Here is an 18,298-nt window from a genome sequence, read left to right on the forward strand (position 1 = left end):
TTCATTATTTATTGACAAAAGCATACCTGGAGTTAATAATAGATGCAGCTCAGAGCTTAGCTCTTTTATTAAGTCTTATTTCCAAGTTAAGTCATTGGTTTGGTTAGAATTTTGCAAATATTAAAAAATAAAATGTCAAATGGTAAATCACAGCTAAAGAACATGGTAATGAATAATAGGGACAAATCGTTTAAACTCTTATGTAAAATTTGATAAGATGTTTTACATAACTAATGAATTGACAAGGTCGTCTTGTGGAGAAAACAGTTCCAAATGGCAAACATACGCAACGGATTTAGTCAAACAGTTTTTTTGGCAAGAATAATATGAATTTTGTAATCAGTCGGGGACCAATGAAATACAAAGATGAGTCTGGTTAATAATCTACAATTATTGGATAAAGAAGTATATTAGTGCGAATTTCTCTCTGTTCCTCTTACCTTTTCTATCAACCCCACAAGCCTTTGGCACAATGAAGTGGGTAACTTTTATTTCCCTCCTCTTTCTCTTTAGCTCTGCTTATTCCAGGGGCGTGACTCGTCGAGAAGCACGTAAGAATTCTATTTTCCTATTATTCAGCTTTTACTTTATTTTCCTAGTAAGAAAAAATTTTAGAAAACCCTGCATCTTTAAAGAAGCATTTTCCTTTAGCATACATTTCTAGATGGTGATGATATTTTGTATCTGTGATCCCTCAGGAAGTTTTTTTTTTCTTTTAAGATTTTATTGATTTATTTAAGAGAGACAGAGGGATTGAGAGAAAGAGAGCCCAGCGGGGGGACAGACAGAGGGAAAGGGAGAAACAGACTCCCCACTTAGCAGCCCGGGACCATCATGACCTGAGAGGTGGCAGAGACTTAACTGACTGAGTCATCCAGGTGCCCAGGAAGTTATCTTATTTATATATTTCTAACATCCTAAGTGAAAAAAAAAATAGTGAGAATTGCTTAGTAGCTGTAACTTCCTTCTGCACATGAAGGAACTTAGGCAGAGAGACAAACTTCGCAGAATATAGTTGATGTTAGAATTCATAGCTCCAATTCCCAAAGGCTGCATCTTGATTTATAAAAAAACAAAAACCTGTGTTGTTAATCTTATAAATAGAACTTGTATTTATATTTTTCATTTTAGACTGTCCTTTCAGAAGCTGTTAATAGACAACGCAAGAACATTAGATCTTATCCAAGTTTGAATATAAAGCTATAAGTATTTAACAATTTTAATGATTTTTCAAATAGTATCATCGGTGATTGAATAACTCATCTGTTTTAATGCAGAAGAAGTAGTTCACCACCAACCCAAGATTTTCTGTAGGGATCTGAGGCCAGTATTTTGGAGCAAATGAATACCTAAGTCACATGGAGAGAAACACAAAAAGTACTATATAACTAAGTTGTTTTCTTCAGAATGTAAGTAAGTCTGTTTTGTTTTTTCTTTTTTCCTCTCCAGAACAGAGTGAGATTGCTCATCGGTACAATGATTTGGGAGAAGAACATTTCAAAGGCCTGTAAGTTAAAAAAAAATAAAAAATAAAAAAAAAACAGAAAAAACCCAGCAGTCAAATTTAATGTCCCTAATAGTGTTAGTTATTAGTCTGAAGTTCTTATATTCCCCTGTCATCGGAGCCCATCTTCTAGAACCATCCTATCTAATAGAGTTTTCTGCATTGATGGAAATATTCTGCATCAGTGCTGTTTAATATGGCAGCCACTGGCCACATGTGGCTATTGAACACTTTAAATATGGCAAGTGCAGCTGAGGGTCAGAAATTAAAGTTGCATTTAATTTTGATTTATTTAAACCTATGCAGCCACATGTGGCTACTGGCCACTGTACTGGACAGTGTGGCTCCGGAACTCTTCCATAACCTGCATGAGAAAGAATTTAATATATGGTTCCTTTTGCGGCTCACTTACTAAATTCCTTTACCTAGCAAAGAGGTATGTAGTTTCTTGAGAACATTTTAATATTTTTAGATCTAGTACAAAATGAGAAAGCATTTTACTTTTTAAAGGCCAATCTCATGGTACAGCCTGATTAAGTGAGAGGTGTGTGTGGCTTTGGTTTTTTGGTTTTAAATAGTCAAAGGACCTAGGTAATGTCCCTAGTCTTAATAATTAGATTTATTTAAAATACATTTCACTTGCCTGCTCTATGTTTTTACATCTCCTGACAGGCACACACATGTATTTAAACATGGTATAAATACATGTCTGCTTTGCTCAGAAAGCCACATATGCCTGGTTAGGCTTCAGATAAAAGTTGATGTGGATAGACTTTCTGGCTAATAGTGAGATGTATAAAATATAGAACATATACAGACACAGTTTGTTGTCCAGCAAGATATACAAAATATATATATTATATATAATATATAGATATATGCAATATAAAGCAAGATACTTTATATTAACACTTCACCCTGTTACATTTTTTTTTTAAGATTTTATTTATTCATTTGAGAGAGCGAGCGAGAGCAAGCGAGCGCACACCAGCACAAGCAGGGGAAGGGGTGACGGGAGAAGGAGAAGCAGGCTCCCCGCTGAGTAGAGAACCCCACACCGGGCTCCATCTTCGGATCCTGGGATCACTACCTGAGCTGAAGGTTGACGCTTAACTGACTGAGCCGCCCACGTGCCCCATGCTACATTTTTATATTTGTCCTTTGTTTCAGGGTGCTGGTTGCCTTTTCTCAGTATCTCCAGCAGTGCCCGTTTGAAGACCATGTGAAATTAGTAAAGGAAATGACTGAGTTTGCAAAGGGTTGTGCTGCTGACCAGTCTGGGGCCGACTGCGGCAAATCCCTTGTAAGTACATTTTGATTTTGAGTATTATTTCTTCTTCTTATAAGTAATCCTGATCATTTCAAAGGAAAAACAATGCCACTTTTGTTTCCTCAATTATTAATTTGTAAGTGACTCTCAGAAGTGAGGATAGCCTTTGTTTCTTCTATGGCAGAGATGGTCCAGCTAGACTCACAGTTTTAGAAACATTTCTTTGGGAAGACCACGTACAACAGTTACAGTGTATTTAAATGGACAGTTGTGATTTGTAGAAGTCTCTTTTTAAAATCTGAGGTTTGATTTCTTTTCAGTGAGGTTAACAGTGAGAGTGTGGGTTTTTTTTGAATTTAATTTTTTAAAAATTTATTTATTATTTATTTTCAGCATAACGGTATTCATTATTTTTGCACCACACCCAGTCTCCATGCAATCTGTGCCCTCTCTAATACCCACCACTGGTACCCTGACCTCCCAACCCCCACCCCTTCAAAACCCTCAGATTGTTTTTCAGTCCATAGTCTCTCATGGTTCACCTCCCCTTCCAATTTCCCCCAACTCCCTTCTCCTCTCTAACTCCCCATGTCCTCCATGCTATTTGCTATGCTCCACAAATAAGTGAAACCATATGATAATTGACTCTCTCTGCTTGACTTATTTCACTCAGCATAATCTCTTCCAGTCCCATCCGTGTTGCCACAAAAGTTGGGTATTCATCCTTTCTGATGGAGGCATCATACTCCATAGTGTATATGGACCACATCTTCCTTATCCATTCCTCCGTTGAAGGGCATCTTGGTTCTTTCCATAGTTTGGAGACCGTGGCCATTGCTGCTATAAACATTGGGGTAGAGTTGGCCCTTCTTTTCACGACATCTGTATCTTTGGGGTAAATACCCAGGAGTGCAATTGCAGGGTCATAGGGAAGTTCTATTTTTAATTTCTTGAGGAATCTCCACAATGCTCTCCAAAGTGGCTGCACCAACTTGCATTCCCACCAACAGTGTAAGGGGGTGAGAGCGTGGTTTTTAACTTCCGGAGACACTCACCTGATTTCTGTGTTGATTTTGTTTCTTAGGTAAAATAATAGTACAGTGATATAGTCCTCATTTTAGGGATATTTATATTTTTACATAGAATAAAAAATAGGCATTTATTCATTTTGAAGGACTTTGAACTTTTGGTATTTCCATGTAGGTGTTGAATTCAGGGAGAGGTTTATGTTTCTCTCACCACTTAACATGTGTATACCTGTCCAGGGCAAGGCCAGTGTTTATCACTGAAATCTCTCCCCCTCTTTTTTTTTTTTTTAAGATTTTATTTATTTATTTGACAGACAGAGACCACAAGTAGTCAGAGAGGCAGGCAGGGAGAGAGGAGGAAGCAGGCTTCCGGCTGTGCAGAGAGCCCGATGTGGGGCTCAATCCCAGGATTCTGGGATCATGACTTGAGCTGAAGGCAGAGGCTTTAACCCCCTGAGCCACCCAGGTGCCCCACCTCTCCCTCTCTTATTTCTTTCTCTCTATTTATCTTTCTCTCCAGTTAGAATCCGTACTTCAACTCAATACTTTTAACACAAAGTTATGGCTATAAATATGAATTTTTAAAAATGTATTTTTCAGAAAATTAATAAATTCTATCTTCAGCAGTATATTTTCCCTGCAGAGCCAATTACTTTTATAATAAAAAATTAATAGGGACAGAAAGAATACATTTAATGGTATGTGTTTTGAGGCAAATGTTTCTAGAATAAAAAAGATCTACATTTTACATAATAATTAATATACAGTAAATTGTGTTACTCTTCAGTTTTTGAATAGTATCTACTTAAAAGTTGGACCTTTCAGAAAGGAGCACATCAAATGAAAAACTATCTGAATACTTTCTTCCCTACTGTGAATTCACTTGCTACTTAGAGGATTATTTTCCCTTGATTTTTTTTTTTTTTTTAATCAGCTCTCCTAACCTGTAGCATTATGTAGAAATAAGTGCCATGTTCATTCTTTTGTGTTGCCCTTCTGCCCTACCTACCCTAAGTAGTCAGGTGATGGTCAATTCTTACAAAATTCCCATACATGGCCAAATCAAGGGAAACTCTCTAACCCTGAGAAAAAAGTATATGTGCATATGATTTCCTAACCAAGGTTTACCCATACTTTCAATTTTTTATACTGCTCTTTGGGTACAAAGAAAATAAAATATCTCCCGGTGACCTGAAGCCTGCTTTCTTCCACCTAGCACACTCTCTTTGGAGACAAACTGTGTACAGTTGCTTCTCTTCGTGAAAAGTATGGCGAGCTGGCTGACTGCTGTGAGAAACAGGAGCCTGAGAGAAATGAGTGCTTCCTGACTCACAAGGATGATAACCCAGGCTTCCCTCCGCTGGTGACCCCAGACCCTGAGGTCATGTGCACTGCCTTTCAGGAAAATGAACAGCAGTTTCTGGGAAAGTAAGTCATCTGCTTTTTATGTTTCAAAATGAAAAATTATGAAAAAAGTTCAAGACTTATAGCTGTTACTATAGTAAAAAATATTCTTGACATGAACGCTTTGAAGCTTTTATTCTGACAATTTTCAAAGCAGTAAGATCTGATACTACAGAATTATCCAGGATGAAAAAAATGGGATCAAAGAGCTTTTAGAGTTCGTTGAAGGAGGACATGATCTGTAAAAAACAAACAAAACAAAAATGGAGAGATTGGTCTGTGATAAAATATGATGAAGATATATATTTAGTTATTCTCAGAATTGATTTCATTTTAGTCAAAAACATTGCATCACCAAAGTTTAACTATTTTATACCTATGTGTGTGTATATATGTGTACATATACATAAAACATATAGATGTCTGGACATAATTTATATACAGAAGTTCAACATTTCACTGACTTTCAGAATGACCAAGGCAAGTCGTCATGTACATATTGAGATTAGCTGGTAGATTAGGTGAGAATGTTGATTACAGTTGTTCCCATACCACTGTTTGCTGTAGAAACATGACTGCCCGTTTTTCTTTTTGAAAATGTAGATACCTGTATGAAGTTGCCAGAAGACATCCTTACTTTTATGCCCCGGAACTCCTTTACTATACTCAACAATACAAAGGAGTTTTTACAGAATGCTGCCAAGCTGCGGATAAGGCTGCCTGTCTGACACCCAAGGTATTGTGCAGGGGAACGGGAGGACTGATTCACATCAAACCTTTGAGCATCTCATGGCTAGATTTAGGGAATTTGTGTCTCTGATATAAACTCCTGTACATGGTCAAAAAAGCATTCCTCCCTATTCTAGGGAGTTGTGAGAGTTGGTGGAGGAGGGGTTGAGATAAATTATATGCAAAACTGAGAACTCAGCAAAGCTATATTTTCTGGGGTATTAGTGGACTCTCTTCCACATTTCCTGTCAGCGCCCTTTTCCTTGGTGATGTCTCTATTCTGGTTCCTAACTGCGTAGAGTTTTCCAATAGGACCAGACTGATGTTGCTCTCCCTGCATAGCAAAATAATTATTTGCTAATAGCAGGTGGCTTGGGAATTTAGGTGTAAATGATCTCTTTAAATTTTAATTCGGCACAGTCTTATCTGAACTTATGAGGGAGTGCTTTGCATAGAACTTTCCTTTTCTAATTTCTCCCAAATCATTTCTTTTTGCAGACTGAGGCTTTGAGGGAAAAAGTACTGGTTTCATCTGCCAGAGAAAGATTCAAGTGTGCCAGCCTCCAGAAATTCGGAGATAGAGCCTTCAAAGCATGGTATTTTAAACTTAGTTTGAATCTTTATAATGATGTAAGTGGTTATGGTTCAGTTGACAAAAATGTACATTTATATGGCATTTTATGGAGATACTTTCACATACATCTTCCTGGTTGTTTAAAATGTAGAAATTTGACAGTGGTGAAAATCCAAGCATCAGTGACAATTCCTCATTATTTTTTATCACATTTTTTCTAGGTGGTCACAGAATTTAGAAGGTATCTTTTTTTGTCCTTCTAGGACAATATTTTAAATTCCACTTTTTTTAGAAAGACTAGGGACCTTATTCTAATGATCCACTCTTTCTATAGAGCAGTTATCAGGGTCTGCTACTTAATTTTATTCCCCCAAACAACACCAATTATCTGGAAATGTTTTTCCTTTTATGTTCTGGTAATTAATTTAGCCATCAGGATTAGTTCTCATTTTCTCATAGCTCTAGCTCTGTTGTTAATCCCTTGGTTTTGTCTGGGTCTCTGTTTTTATATTCCTTCACTGGTTCTAGGAGCATTTTTCAATTTCTAAGCCAAGAGAAATCCCCTTCCCCATCCCTCACTTGCTAGTCAACAATGAACAGCAAGAAGAGATAAAATGAAAATAGCAGACATTCTAAGCTCTCCAGAAACCATCGTTTGAGCTATCTTTGCCGGCCATCCCTACCCCCATGCCACCAAGATCAACTAACTAAATCAGTAAACCAAACACCCCCAACATGAAATGAAATGCAGTTGAACAGGTTGTGGTTGGTTTGGGGGAAGAAGGAACTTTGATCCGAAGGAGGAAATGTTAACATGATTTGGGAAAGCACGTGGATATTAGCCTTCTCCCTGTTGGCAGGAGGCTTAGATGCCTCGCTGGATCAATGTCTTGGTTCATTCAGTCAATCATACGGATTGACTGATTTAGTCCTCACCTCAGTCCTTCAGTGTAGCATGCTGTCATGACCGTGGAGAGGCTGAGGTTCAGAGAGGCTATGTAACTTGCCTAGTGTCACACTGCTAATGAGTGACACAACCACATCTAGAAGTCAGGTCTGGGCTTCAAACCGGATAGCTCTCCACATGTTGCCCCTTCTAGAATCTCTCTTTGATTTCCACTTTCATGAATTGCTGGACTTTTATCCACCACACACACCCTTACAATAGCTAGTTGTGACCTAAGGAAACATTTTGCTCTCAGATAACCATGTGGTTCAGAACTAGCATGAAAATAAGAACAAATGGATTTTTACAAATTATATCTATATGTTATTTTATCATGAATTTTCTTGTTTTGAGTAGTATTTTCCTAATACTTTGACATGTTAATCATGTTTTCACAAGGGGAATTTTCTTTTTAGGTCAGTAGCTCGCCTGAGCCAGAAATTCCCCAAAGCTGACTTTGCAGAGGTTTCCAAGTTGGTGACAGATCTTACCAAAGTCCACAAGGAATGCTGCCATGGTGACCTTCTTGAATGTGCAGATGACAGGGTAAAGAATCCACAGTCTGCTCTGTTAGTAACTTACGGGCCTCAGCTGGTAGGATGAATTTGCTTTGTGTTATCCATGGGGCCGATAGTGGGTTGAAATTGTTTTCTATGTCTCATCTGCTCAATTCTTTCCCTGCCTTGTGGTACCTTTTTTTTTTTTTTTTAACCTGGCTATCCCACTCACTAAATGATCTGACAAAGACATTCACTAATTTGTAACCCTTTCAGTCATATTGTGAGGACAAAGGCTTACACTGACAGCACCTACCAAGGGAGATTTCTAAGCAGACCTTTTTGGGAGGGGGTGGAGTTGGAGAAGAGCTACCACCTAAAGAGATCTTTGGAAATTATGTAATTTCCACCTTTTTATTCTCTTTTAGTTAACCATCTGTGTTAACTATACACATATTTAGCATGATATCACTTTTTTCCAAATTTAAAAATATGACCAAATACTAGCATCTTAATCTCTCAGAATACTTTCTGAAAAATTTAAGACAAAAATTTTATATGCGTAAGTGGGGCCTGTGACTATGGGTCTTTGACTAATTTTTCAAAGATCTCTCACATTTTATTTAGTTATTTGGTTTCAAAATGCATGAGAGGACTATTTGGAAAAATAGTACTGAGTTTTAATTTAGAACCTTAAATGACTTGACAGTCAAAGTATAAAACTAATAAGAACTGAGATGGCTCCTTGTTACTGACCAGTCTTTTGTAATTAATTGACAATATTTTAGTAGTTCTGAGTCCCTAGTCTTAGGAACATGAACTGAAAGTATTTATAGAAGTCATGTTGGTATATGTATGGTCTTAGAACACAGTAAACATATTTTGCCAACATAATAAAGATCTGGGGAGAAAGTGCAGTGATGTCCATTTACATTGAAAAATTTTTATCGACTTGCTTATAGGCGGATATGGCCAAGTACATATGTGAAAATCAGGATTCAATCTCCACTAAACTGAAGGAATGCTGTGATAAGCCTTTGTTGGAAAAATCCCAGTGCCTTGCAGAGGTGGAAAGAGATGAGTTGCCTGGTGACCTGACCCCATTAGCTGCTGATTTTGTTGAAGATAAGGAGGTTTGCAAAAACTATCAGGAGGCAAAAGATGTGTTCCTGGGCACGTAAGTGGATAAGGAATAATCTTTCCATAGTTTTTAGATGGTCTCGGGATTTGGAAAGATAAACCAGGTTTTCCTTTGACATTGCTACAGTTTCCATGTTGTCTACAATGCTTCTTTATCCTTCCCTCTCCTAGCTTTTAAATTTTGAGAGAAAATTGATTAGTTTAAAAAATTATTACAGATTAATATATGCTTAAGGCAAAAACTCAGACAGTAGAGAAGAGAATAGAGAAGTTTCTATCTTTATTCTGACCCCATTCATTTTCTGGGATATTTTTGGGAATACTCTAGAAATATTTTTTGTATACATTAATTATGAACATATTATTTATTTATTTATTTATTCCTTCAAAGAGTATTTCTTGAAATTACTATAATAGATATGTGTGAATATATGTAGTACATCTTTACATCACTGTATTTCTGTATCTATCTATCTATCTACCTCCCATTTATCTATCTATATAAGGAAGTATAAGAGGAATTTTGCGGTCTGCTACCACATGTCTTATATTTGGTTGAACAGACCAGGAATACAGTAGCATGGCAAGGCAACATGAAATTAAGTGACAAAATAAGTGATTATATGTAATCAGTAAGTGTGGTGATAAACTTTGCATTCTCATTGTTGGATTATAATAGTGTAATGTTGCTATATATTTCACAAAATCGTGTACCCTTCAAGATTTCCCTACTATAAAGAGGAAAAAGAAAAATTCAAGAATACATCTCTATTTATTTATCAGAACCCTTTTGAGGTATAGTCCAAGTTACAAGAAATATACATAATAATATTAGGTGTCACTCATCAAACATTTAATATGTGCCACACAGTGTGTACTTTACAAAGATCACGTCATGTATTTTCCGCAAACCATCTTATGAGATAGGTACTGTTATCATCCACGTGCTACAGAGAAGGCAACTAAGGCTGTGATGGTTTTAACAAGTTGCTTAAGGTGATACAGCAAACTAAGTGCCACAGGCAGGATTTGAATGCAGGTAGCTGTAATTCTGAACTGCAGCCTCTTAGCCATGAAGCTTCCCTGCATGGGGTCTAGTCAAATTCAGACCTTTGGGATACCAGTCACTCTTGAGGTGAGTTATGTGATCTTTCTTGCTCATTTGCCCAATGAAATCTATTTTATTTTCATCTGAACTAGGTTTTTGTATGAATATTCAAGAAGGCATCCTGAATACTCTGTCTCTTTGCTGTTGAGACTTGCCAAGGAATATGAAGCCACTCTGGAGAAGTGTTGTGCCACTGCTGATCCTCCTAGTTGCTATGGCAAAGTGGTAGGTTCCTTAGTGGGAAACAGTGTGGTGCTCCCGCTCATGATCCTTAATAATGAGAAAGAGAAGTAATCCAAGCATGTGAATTGCTACATAGTGCAATTTAGATCTTTTCTTGACATCGCTTCAATCCTGTGTTTTTAAACCTTACAGAAAAAATAACTCTAAATAGAATGGTTAGTAAGACCTAGAAGAGCCAAGAAAGGAAAGATCTGAAGGGAGCAATCTCTAATTTCACAAATCTTCGTCATTCTTTTTCTTTTTTTTTAATGCTCCTGAGGACAAAATAAGATAAATTGAATTGTAAGTTAAGAGACTTAGCTTAGATACAAGGTTAATCAGATCCCAAGATTTATCAACTATCAAGAATTAGCATCTTAAGGACGATTATGAAATCTATTCATTTAGAATATTTTCAGATCTGGGGGAAAAAGTGTAGAAATTGATTTATAAGACATGAAGTAAGGAAGGGAAACCTTGAGGATTTGGGCCATATTTAGCGATGCTTTAAGAGGATTTTAACATGTTTAAGCTATTTAACACTCCCGGCATATATAGTGGTTTCCAAACTTTAGAATCACAGGAAAGTTATTCTTTCCTCTATCCAGAACTCACTATACGCCGGGCACCATACTGGAGCCTATGACCAAGGTAAAATCTCTTATCTCAGGGAACTCAGAATCCATCTGGAGAGCTGGCTTAATTATAATGATATAGCCATAGTTATCATTTATTTACTAAGCTTTTATTACCTACCAGGCACTGTTTTAATTTCATTAACTCAAATGGTTTGTAGAACAATTCTAAAGTGAATACCATCTTTATCCGAATTTTCTTTCTTTATTTTTCCTTTTCTCCTTTCTTTTTTGTTAATTCTCATTTTAACAGTGAGGGTTCTGAAGCTTGGAAATACGGGAGGTGTAATTACACAGTTAGAAAGTGAGTTGGACGGCCCAGCTCAGACACCAGCAGTCACAGTCCAGAGCCTGAGTAGTCTTAATCTCTTATACTATACACCCTTGCCAAATAAACAGTTTGGACATATTGTGATAAATTTGACATCAAAGATCTATTTACATGGCTTTGGGCAGAAGGAGGAAGGATCTCATTCTGCCTGCAGTCGTGAAAAAGAACCTGTGTGTGGTGCTCAGGTGGAATTCTGTTGACACAATTCTTTCATCTTTCAGTTTGACGAATTTAAACCTCTTGTGGAAGAGCCTCAGAATTTAGTCAAAGTAAACTGTGAACTTTTTGAAAAACTTGGAGAATATGGCTTCCAAAATGCGTAAGTATTTTTGTTTATCAGTTGTTTTCTTTTTTTTCTTTTAAAGATTTTATTTATTTACTTGACAGAGAGAGATCACAAGTAGGCAGAGAGGCAGACAGAGAGAGAGAGAGAGGAGGAAGCAGGCTCCCTGCAGAGCAGAGAGCCCGATGGGGGACTCGAACCCAGGACCCTGAGATCATGACCTGAGCCGAAGGCAACAGCTTAACCCACTGAGCCACCCAGGCGCCCAGTTGTTTTCTTTTTCTTGATCAAGCTGTAATTATTGAAGACTTAATATGTATACTACCTATCATGGAAATTTTATCACAAAAATACATTATAGCCTTCTAATCTCTCTCCATCAAGAAAGACTAGAGGGGGAGAGATAAAATGATTAATGGGAAGGAGAGGCCTATATTTGAGTGCAGTTTAAAAAACTGGTCTCTTGAGATTGAAAAGGGAAAATAGCCAATCATGCAATGTAGGAAATGAGGATGCCCCTTGGAGGTTAAGGAATAGCTTACCGGCAACCAAAATGTAGCAATGCTTTACAAAGGAGGAAGTGGTAGGCTTTAAATAATAGTAGCTCAAGAAGTAATGTATAAGCTGATGGACTAATGTCCTGATCCACATAGAGCCTTATCTGTGGAGGTAAAGATAAGAGACACATCTATTCAGTCGATATTTATTGTTTGGTTTACCTATGTTAGCACCCTTCCAACTACGGGTGCTAGGTGTAACAACAGTGAACCAGATATCATCTCTTCCCTTGAGCAGATTGCAGCCATAAATGACTTTCAGTGGTGATTGGAATTCTTAGTAAGTGATTATTATGTGCTGGGTCCCATGCCAGGTTGATTTATTTTAATTTAATACTTGCACCATCCTTATGAGTTAGATATAACTTTTCCCGTTTTATAGATGAGAAAACTTATACCTACCTTTCAAATTTAGCAGGGTGCTGATATATATTAAGACCCCAGTAGGTTTTATGGAAAGAAAGAAGCAATAAATAAATATATTAATATCACTGAATTATAATAAGTTACTTTCCTAGAATGATACAGCACAGGTGGAAACAATGATAAGCTTAACTAGTTACTCAGGACAAGGTCTTCCCCTATACTATTCAACCAACCTGGAGACAAAGGTGATTTTATGAATGGATAGTTATTTTAGTTAATTTTGGCTAAGTGTTCTCTGCTTGATCTGCTATGTTAGAGAAAACATGAAAACATGTGAGCGATTTTGTTCCAGGCTCTTAGTTCGTTACACCAAGAAACTCCCCCAAGTGTCAACTCCAACTCTTGTGGAGGTCTCAAGAAAACTAGGAAAAGTGGGCACCAAGTGTTGTACCAAACCCGAAACAGAAAGAATGTCCTGTGCTGAAGATTATGTAAGTCTTTCAAGTATAATAAGTTAATAATGATGGATTTTTGCCTTTAGATATGGACGAAGCTTACTTTCAGAAACAGGGGTGAACTAACATGTGTGCGCATACACGTGCATGTGTGTGTATTTGGTAGTGGCACCCAGGACTTGGTCACCTCTATTGTCCTGCATGAAGATTTGTCCAAGATCCCCCAAATGATAAATTGACCAAAATTCCATGAGTTTTCAATGTTTCATCCTGGAACTTAAAAAACTTTCATATTCTTTGGGGTCTCTTAAAAATGTGTGTCTGTATAAGACTGTTTCCTTCCCACTCCTGTACATATCTGAGGACTCACATCTAATTATTTAAATCAATTATTTTCTCAACAGAATTATTAAAATGTAGATACAAAGAGAATATCTTTAGATAGAATATCATAAAGATATAAAATGTAGACATAAAGAGAACATATGTTAAAAAGTCCCTCATTATCTGTAGTTCTAAAGTGAAACAAAATCACTTCCTCCAATCGACCTTGGATTCACTATTGCTAGGTAAAATATAATACGTCTTTGGTCCATTGGAAAGTAAAGGGAAAACTATTGCTATTTTTCTTTTGAATGTCTGCTCTCCCGCACTGTCCTTCAGCTGGCCGTGGTCCTGAACCGGTTGTGCGTGTTGCATGAGAAGACCCCAGTGAGCGATAGAGTCACCAAATGCTGCTCGGAGTCCTTGGTGAACAGACGACCATGCTTTTCTGCTCTGGCAGGCGATGAGACATATGTTCCCAAAGAGTTTAATGCTGAAACATTCACCTTCCATGCAGATTTATGCACACTTCCCGATGCTGAGAAACAAGTGAAGAAACAATCGTGAGTAGTATTTCATTACTATAAGCTTTTAGAGTCTTGGGAGTGAGAATTGTAACTTTTTCTGAAGTAGTGATTATATTTTTTTGGAAAATAGTATTTAAGTATTGATCTTATTAGTAAGCTGATACAAATGTCAAGAATAAAATCTATAGCTTTTTGTTTTCTTAGCAATAAACCTCTATATTGGAATCTTCCCTACAAATCATTCAGAATGGTCTTGTGGATAAAAGCTAGAGTGGAATAAGGTCTTAAGAAAAGTCCAGTAGAAAAAGATGAACAATTAACTGATGGATTTGTGCAAATGTCAAATTAGTCAGTAGAAATCATAAGAGAATATATTTCTAGGCATGAATGATTATTTTAAGTTTGTTCTATGGCAACCCACAGACAAGGCATATCCTCAACATACAACTTTTGAGAATGCAAGTTGGATGAAAAACATCTAGAAAAATGAGTTCTGAGGCTGTACACCCTATTGCTCTCAATAGGGGTCACAAGTGCATGAAATTTAGCACTGTATGTTATCATCTTGGGGGTTCTAATCATAGCCATAGACTTATGAATAATATTGCAAAACCCTTATCTCTCTAGCACTATTTAATCTCTGTGGATGTCAAGGAGCTAGAACCACCAGCTCACATAAGTTTAGATGATTTTATTACCTATGGCCTTCCCAATATTAACTAAATGGGGGTAAATTTCATGGACCAAACATAAACACTTTCAGATTAGAAACTTTTAAATGGAGTCTAACAAGATAACTAAGCTTTTTTAAAAAAACATCTTAATTTCATTATATTTTTTTCAGTGTTCCAAGGTTCATTGTTTCTGCACCACACCCAGTGCTCCACACAGTACGTGCCCTCCTTAACACCCACCAGCAGGCTCCCCCATCCTCTCAGTCCTCTCCCTTCCAAAACCCTCAGTTTGCTTCTCAAAGTCCACAGTCTCTCATGGTTTGTCTGCTCCTCTGATTTCTTTTAAGAATAAGTTTCAGCTCTTAAATCACTAGAAAATTCAATTCACTATGGTATAAAATTTTTTCTTTTTAATATGGTAAAGCTTCTAAAATATGAATAATGTATAAGTGCAATGACATATCCTTCCTAGAGACTTACTGACAAGACTTACTGACTGTTGACTTATTGAGATTTATTGATATTACTTATGTCAAACAGTTTACATTGATTATCTCATTTGATCCTTCCACCATCCCTATGAAGATGGCTTTTAGTCTCCTCATTAAGCAAATGAGAATATTAAATCGTATAGTGGTAAGCTTGGGCCTCAAGCTCAGAGTTGCCTGGCTTTAAGACTTATAAACTTAAACAATAATACAACTGTCTTTACCATCTCCGTTTTTCTCTTTCCCTTTTTAAAAAAATCGATGCATATTTGACACACAATATTAAATTATTTTCAGGTGTACAACATAGCGACTTGACATAAGTGTAGATACCGTCTGCCACCATACCGCGTTACTACAGTACCACTGACTCTATTCCCTACACTGTGCCTTTTAATCCTGTGATTTACTCATTCCATGTCTTTCTTTATGGAGGTCAACTTTTTTCCTGATTTTTGTTGCTGTTGTTTTGTTTTCATTCAAATACAGTGCACTTGTTGAGCTGTTGAAACACAAACCCAAGGCAACTGAAGAACAACTGAAAACTGTTATGGGGGATTTTGGAGCCTTTGTGGACAAGTGCTGCGCAGCTGAGAACAAAGAGGGCTGCTTCGCTGAGGAGGTACTGGAGTCTCTTCGTGGCAATATGGCTAATTTCCTTTCTTGTTGCATTTGATCTGGCCACGGCTTAGGGGTTTATATATCCAAAGGACACAGTACATTCAGGACCAGAATCTTATTCCAGTTATACATAGAATTACACAATTATCTGACAAAATTACTTAAATGTCTCTCATTTTTTACCTCCTATTGCACTGGAGCATATCAGTAGATGTTCCTAGAATTTATTCTTTTTCCAAGGTTGTGATGTTTATGAACATAGATAGAAATATTTGTAAGGCTGTAGTCTTTGAACAAAATATCAATTTATTGAAACATGTTCTTGAAAAGTGCTGGTTTGTGATTGGGTTTAATCTGAGTTTGATGTTATAGCTTAATGGAGGAAATTTATTTAAGTGTCTGAATCATTTAATATTTCCCCTCTGACTTGAGGGTGATGTTTTTATTCCTTTGGGAACAATGGATGTCAGTAAGCTTCCTTGTAGAGATTCTGGTACTAAACTAGAATTAAAGAATGGGATTCATGTAAAATTAGTTTGTAATCACAAGTGGCTGTATAAATGTTAACTTTTTATTGTAATAGTGATGCTTACACTTTCCCCAAATCTGTCATTTCTCTGTATTCAGGGTCCAAAACTTGTTGCTGCCGCTCAAGCTGCCTTAGCCTAAAAGAACATCATCACAAACATCTCAGGTAACTATACTTTGAATTTCTGTTTTAAAAAAGTAATTATAAAAAATAAAAAAGTAATTATAATAGTTGCTATTAAAATGGCAAATATTGACAACCATTTGCCAAGAGCCCCATAGACCAGTACTAGTCATGTCTAAGACCGTTATATATACTAACTTATTTAATTTTCAGAATAGTTGCCTAAATTGAGTGTCATTTTTTTCACATTTTTCAGATGAGAAATTGAAGGCACAGATAGACATGGGTTCCATAATTTACAAGGACAACCCAGCTCTTGAGAAGTGGATCCACAATTCAAAATGCAAACCAAAGCTTGAGAGTTAGCCAGTGTCCCATTCTGACCTAATGGGACACAGTAGACAGAACCATTCAACTGAGCAGTGGTTTCGCAGTGGGCATTTTAGGTATCAGGCTGGACCATATGAAAGTGCATTTTTAAGGTAAAAAACAGTGGAATGGTTCAATCTAACAGTCCAGTCGAAGACTGATTTCATTGAAGAGTATGACAGACCTACCTTATGTGAACTTGCACTTTATAGTGAATAGCTTACTACTAAGGCCCACTTTAAAATTTAAACGTTTGAACATAAACATATTTCACCCCTTTTTGTTGTCATATTTTGGGGGAAATTAAGAAAGAGAGTATCGATTCTCTTTTTTAAAGCAGATTGTCCAGCTATTTTCTAGCATGAATTATTTTCATATTTTCCAAACTGACATGAGGTCTGTCCCCACTGTGAGGTTTTCACTTGCTCTTTGCCCACCTGGTAGTACCTACAGATCATGCATTCAAGTGAGGAAGCAACTTTGTATGTCCTGTGAGTTTGATCTTTTCAAGATGTAGTTTTGTTTTCATACTAAATGGCAAGATTTTCTTCTGAAAGGTCTAACTTGGAAAAAACATTTGTTTTGTTGGTAATTAATTTAGGTAAGAAGTAGGTGTTAATCAAGTGACTCTGAGAAGTGATGATGAAAAGCTTGGGACTTTGAAGCCTGAGGAGATGATGACACCAGTGACAAAGGGAGGACTTTACAATATTATTGGTGTGTCCTCTCCCCTAGCCCAAGAGAAGAATTCAGAGTCCAGGACAGGCTGAATGATTTTCTTTAGTGGAAATTGCAGGAAGACAATCCAAAAAATTCAACATTCATTTGAATAGATTTCAAAAACTCATACCACTTTGCAAACAGTACTTATATTTTTCTTTTTGCCTTTCAGTCTGCCCTGAGAGTAAGAGAAAGAAAGAGAAATGAAGACCTAGAGCTTACTCATCTGTTTTTCTTTTCTGTTGGTGTGAAACCAACCCTCTGACTAAAGAACACAAATTTCTTTAAACATTTTTGCCCCTCTTCTCTGTGCTGTAATTAATAAAAAAATGAAAAGAATCTGATGTTGTTGTCTAGGACTGTTATTTTTCACGGATGTATTGCCAGCCTGAAAATTTTATAGGTTCTGTGAATATCCCACTATTCTTTCTGTCCCACTTCCATCTAGTTCTTTAGGGGCTGATTAAAAGAAACATTAATAATCTTCTGAGTTATGGGTCGTAAGCATTCAAGGGAATATTTTAACATTATGATAATTCTGAATAAAAGGATGTAAACTGGTATAGGCTTTTCTTTACTACTAAGACTAAGAAATGTGAGGGACAAAGAGGATAGAGATGATTGTAAGGATGGTTAATTGAACTAGGGAGAAAAACTGAGCCTCCAAGAAAAGTGAATCAGTCTAGGATGGCAATACTTGAACAGTTTAAGAAGCTTAAGCAGTTTGGAGAAGCATTGTTGGGGGGGGGGAACAGGAGATCTAGACAAAGGCACAACAAAGAGTGAGCAAGATATCTAGTATTGAGGGAGTGCAAGAGTTGGAAGAGAAAATGTTCTTGCAAGAGCTGAGATGTTACACCCAAAACTGAGCCTT

The 18,298-nt window shown here is 36.9% G+C and overlaps 1 protein-coding gene across 1 annotated transcript; it reads left to right on the forward strand.

Annotated features, from left to right (window-relative positions):
- Nucleotides 1–352: 352 nt before the first annotated feature.
- Nucleotides 353–17,768, forward strand: ALB (albumin). Its single transcript, XM_004766289.2, has 15 exons — nt 353–551; nt 1,450–1,507; nt 2,675–2,807; nt 5,019–5,230; nt 5,810–5,942; nt 6,434–6,531; nt 7,872–8,001; nt 8,915–9,129; nt 10,293–10,425; nt 11,610–11,707; nt 12,947–13,085; nt 13,713–13,936; nt 15,552–15,684; nt 16,311–16,377; nt 17,597–17,768. The coding sequence occupies exons 1-14, from the start codon at nt 473–475 to the stop codon at nt 16,350–16,352; spliced, it is 1,827 nt and encodes a 608-aa protein (XP_004766346.1). The 5' UTR covers nt 353–472; the 3' UTR covers nt 16,353–16,377; nt 17,597–17,768.
- Nucleotides 17,769–18,298: the final 530 nt, after the last annotated feature.

The sequence above is a fragment of the Mustela putorius genome, unplaced genomic scaffold (assembly GCF_011764305.1).
Source record: "Mustela putorius furo isolate JIRA1106 unplaced genomic scaffold, ASM1176430v1.1 tig00000430_pilon_pilon_pilon, whole genome shotgun sequence".
Classification (NCBI taxonomy): Eukaryota; Metazoa; Chordata; class Mammalia; order Carnivora; family Mustelidae; genus Mustela; species Mustela putorius.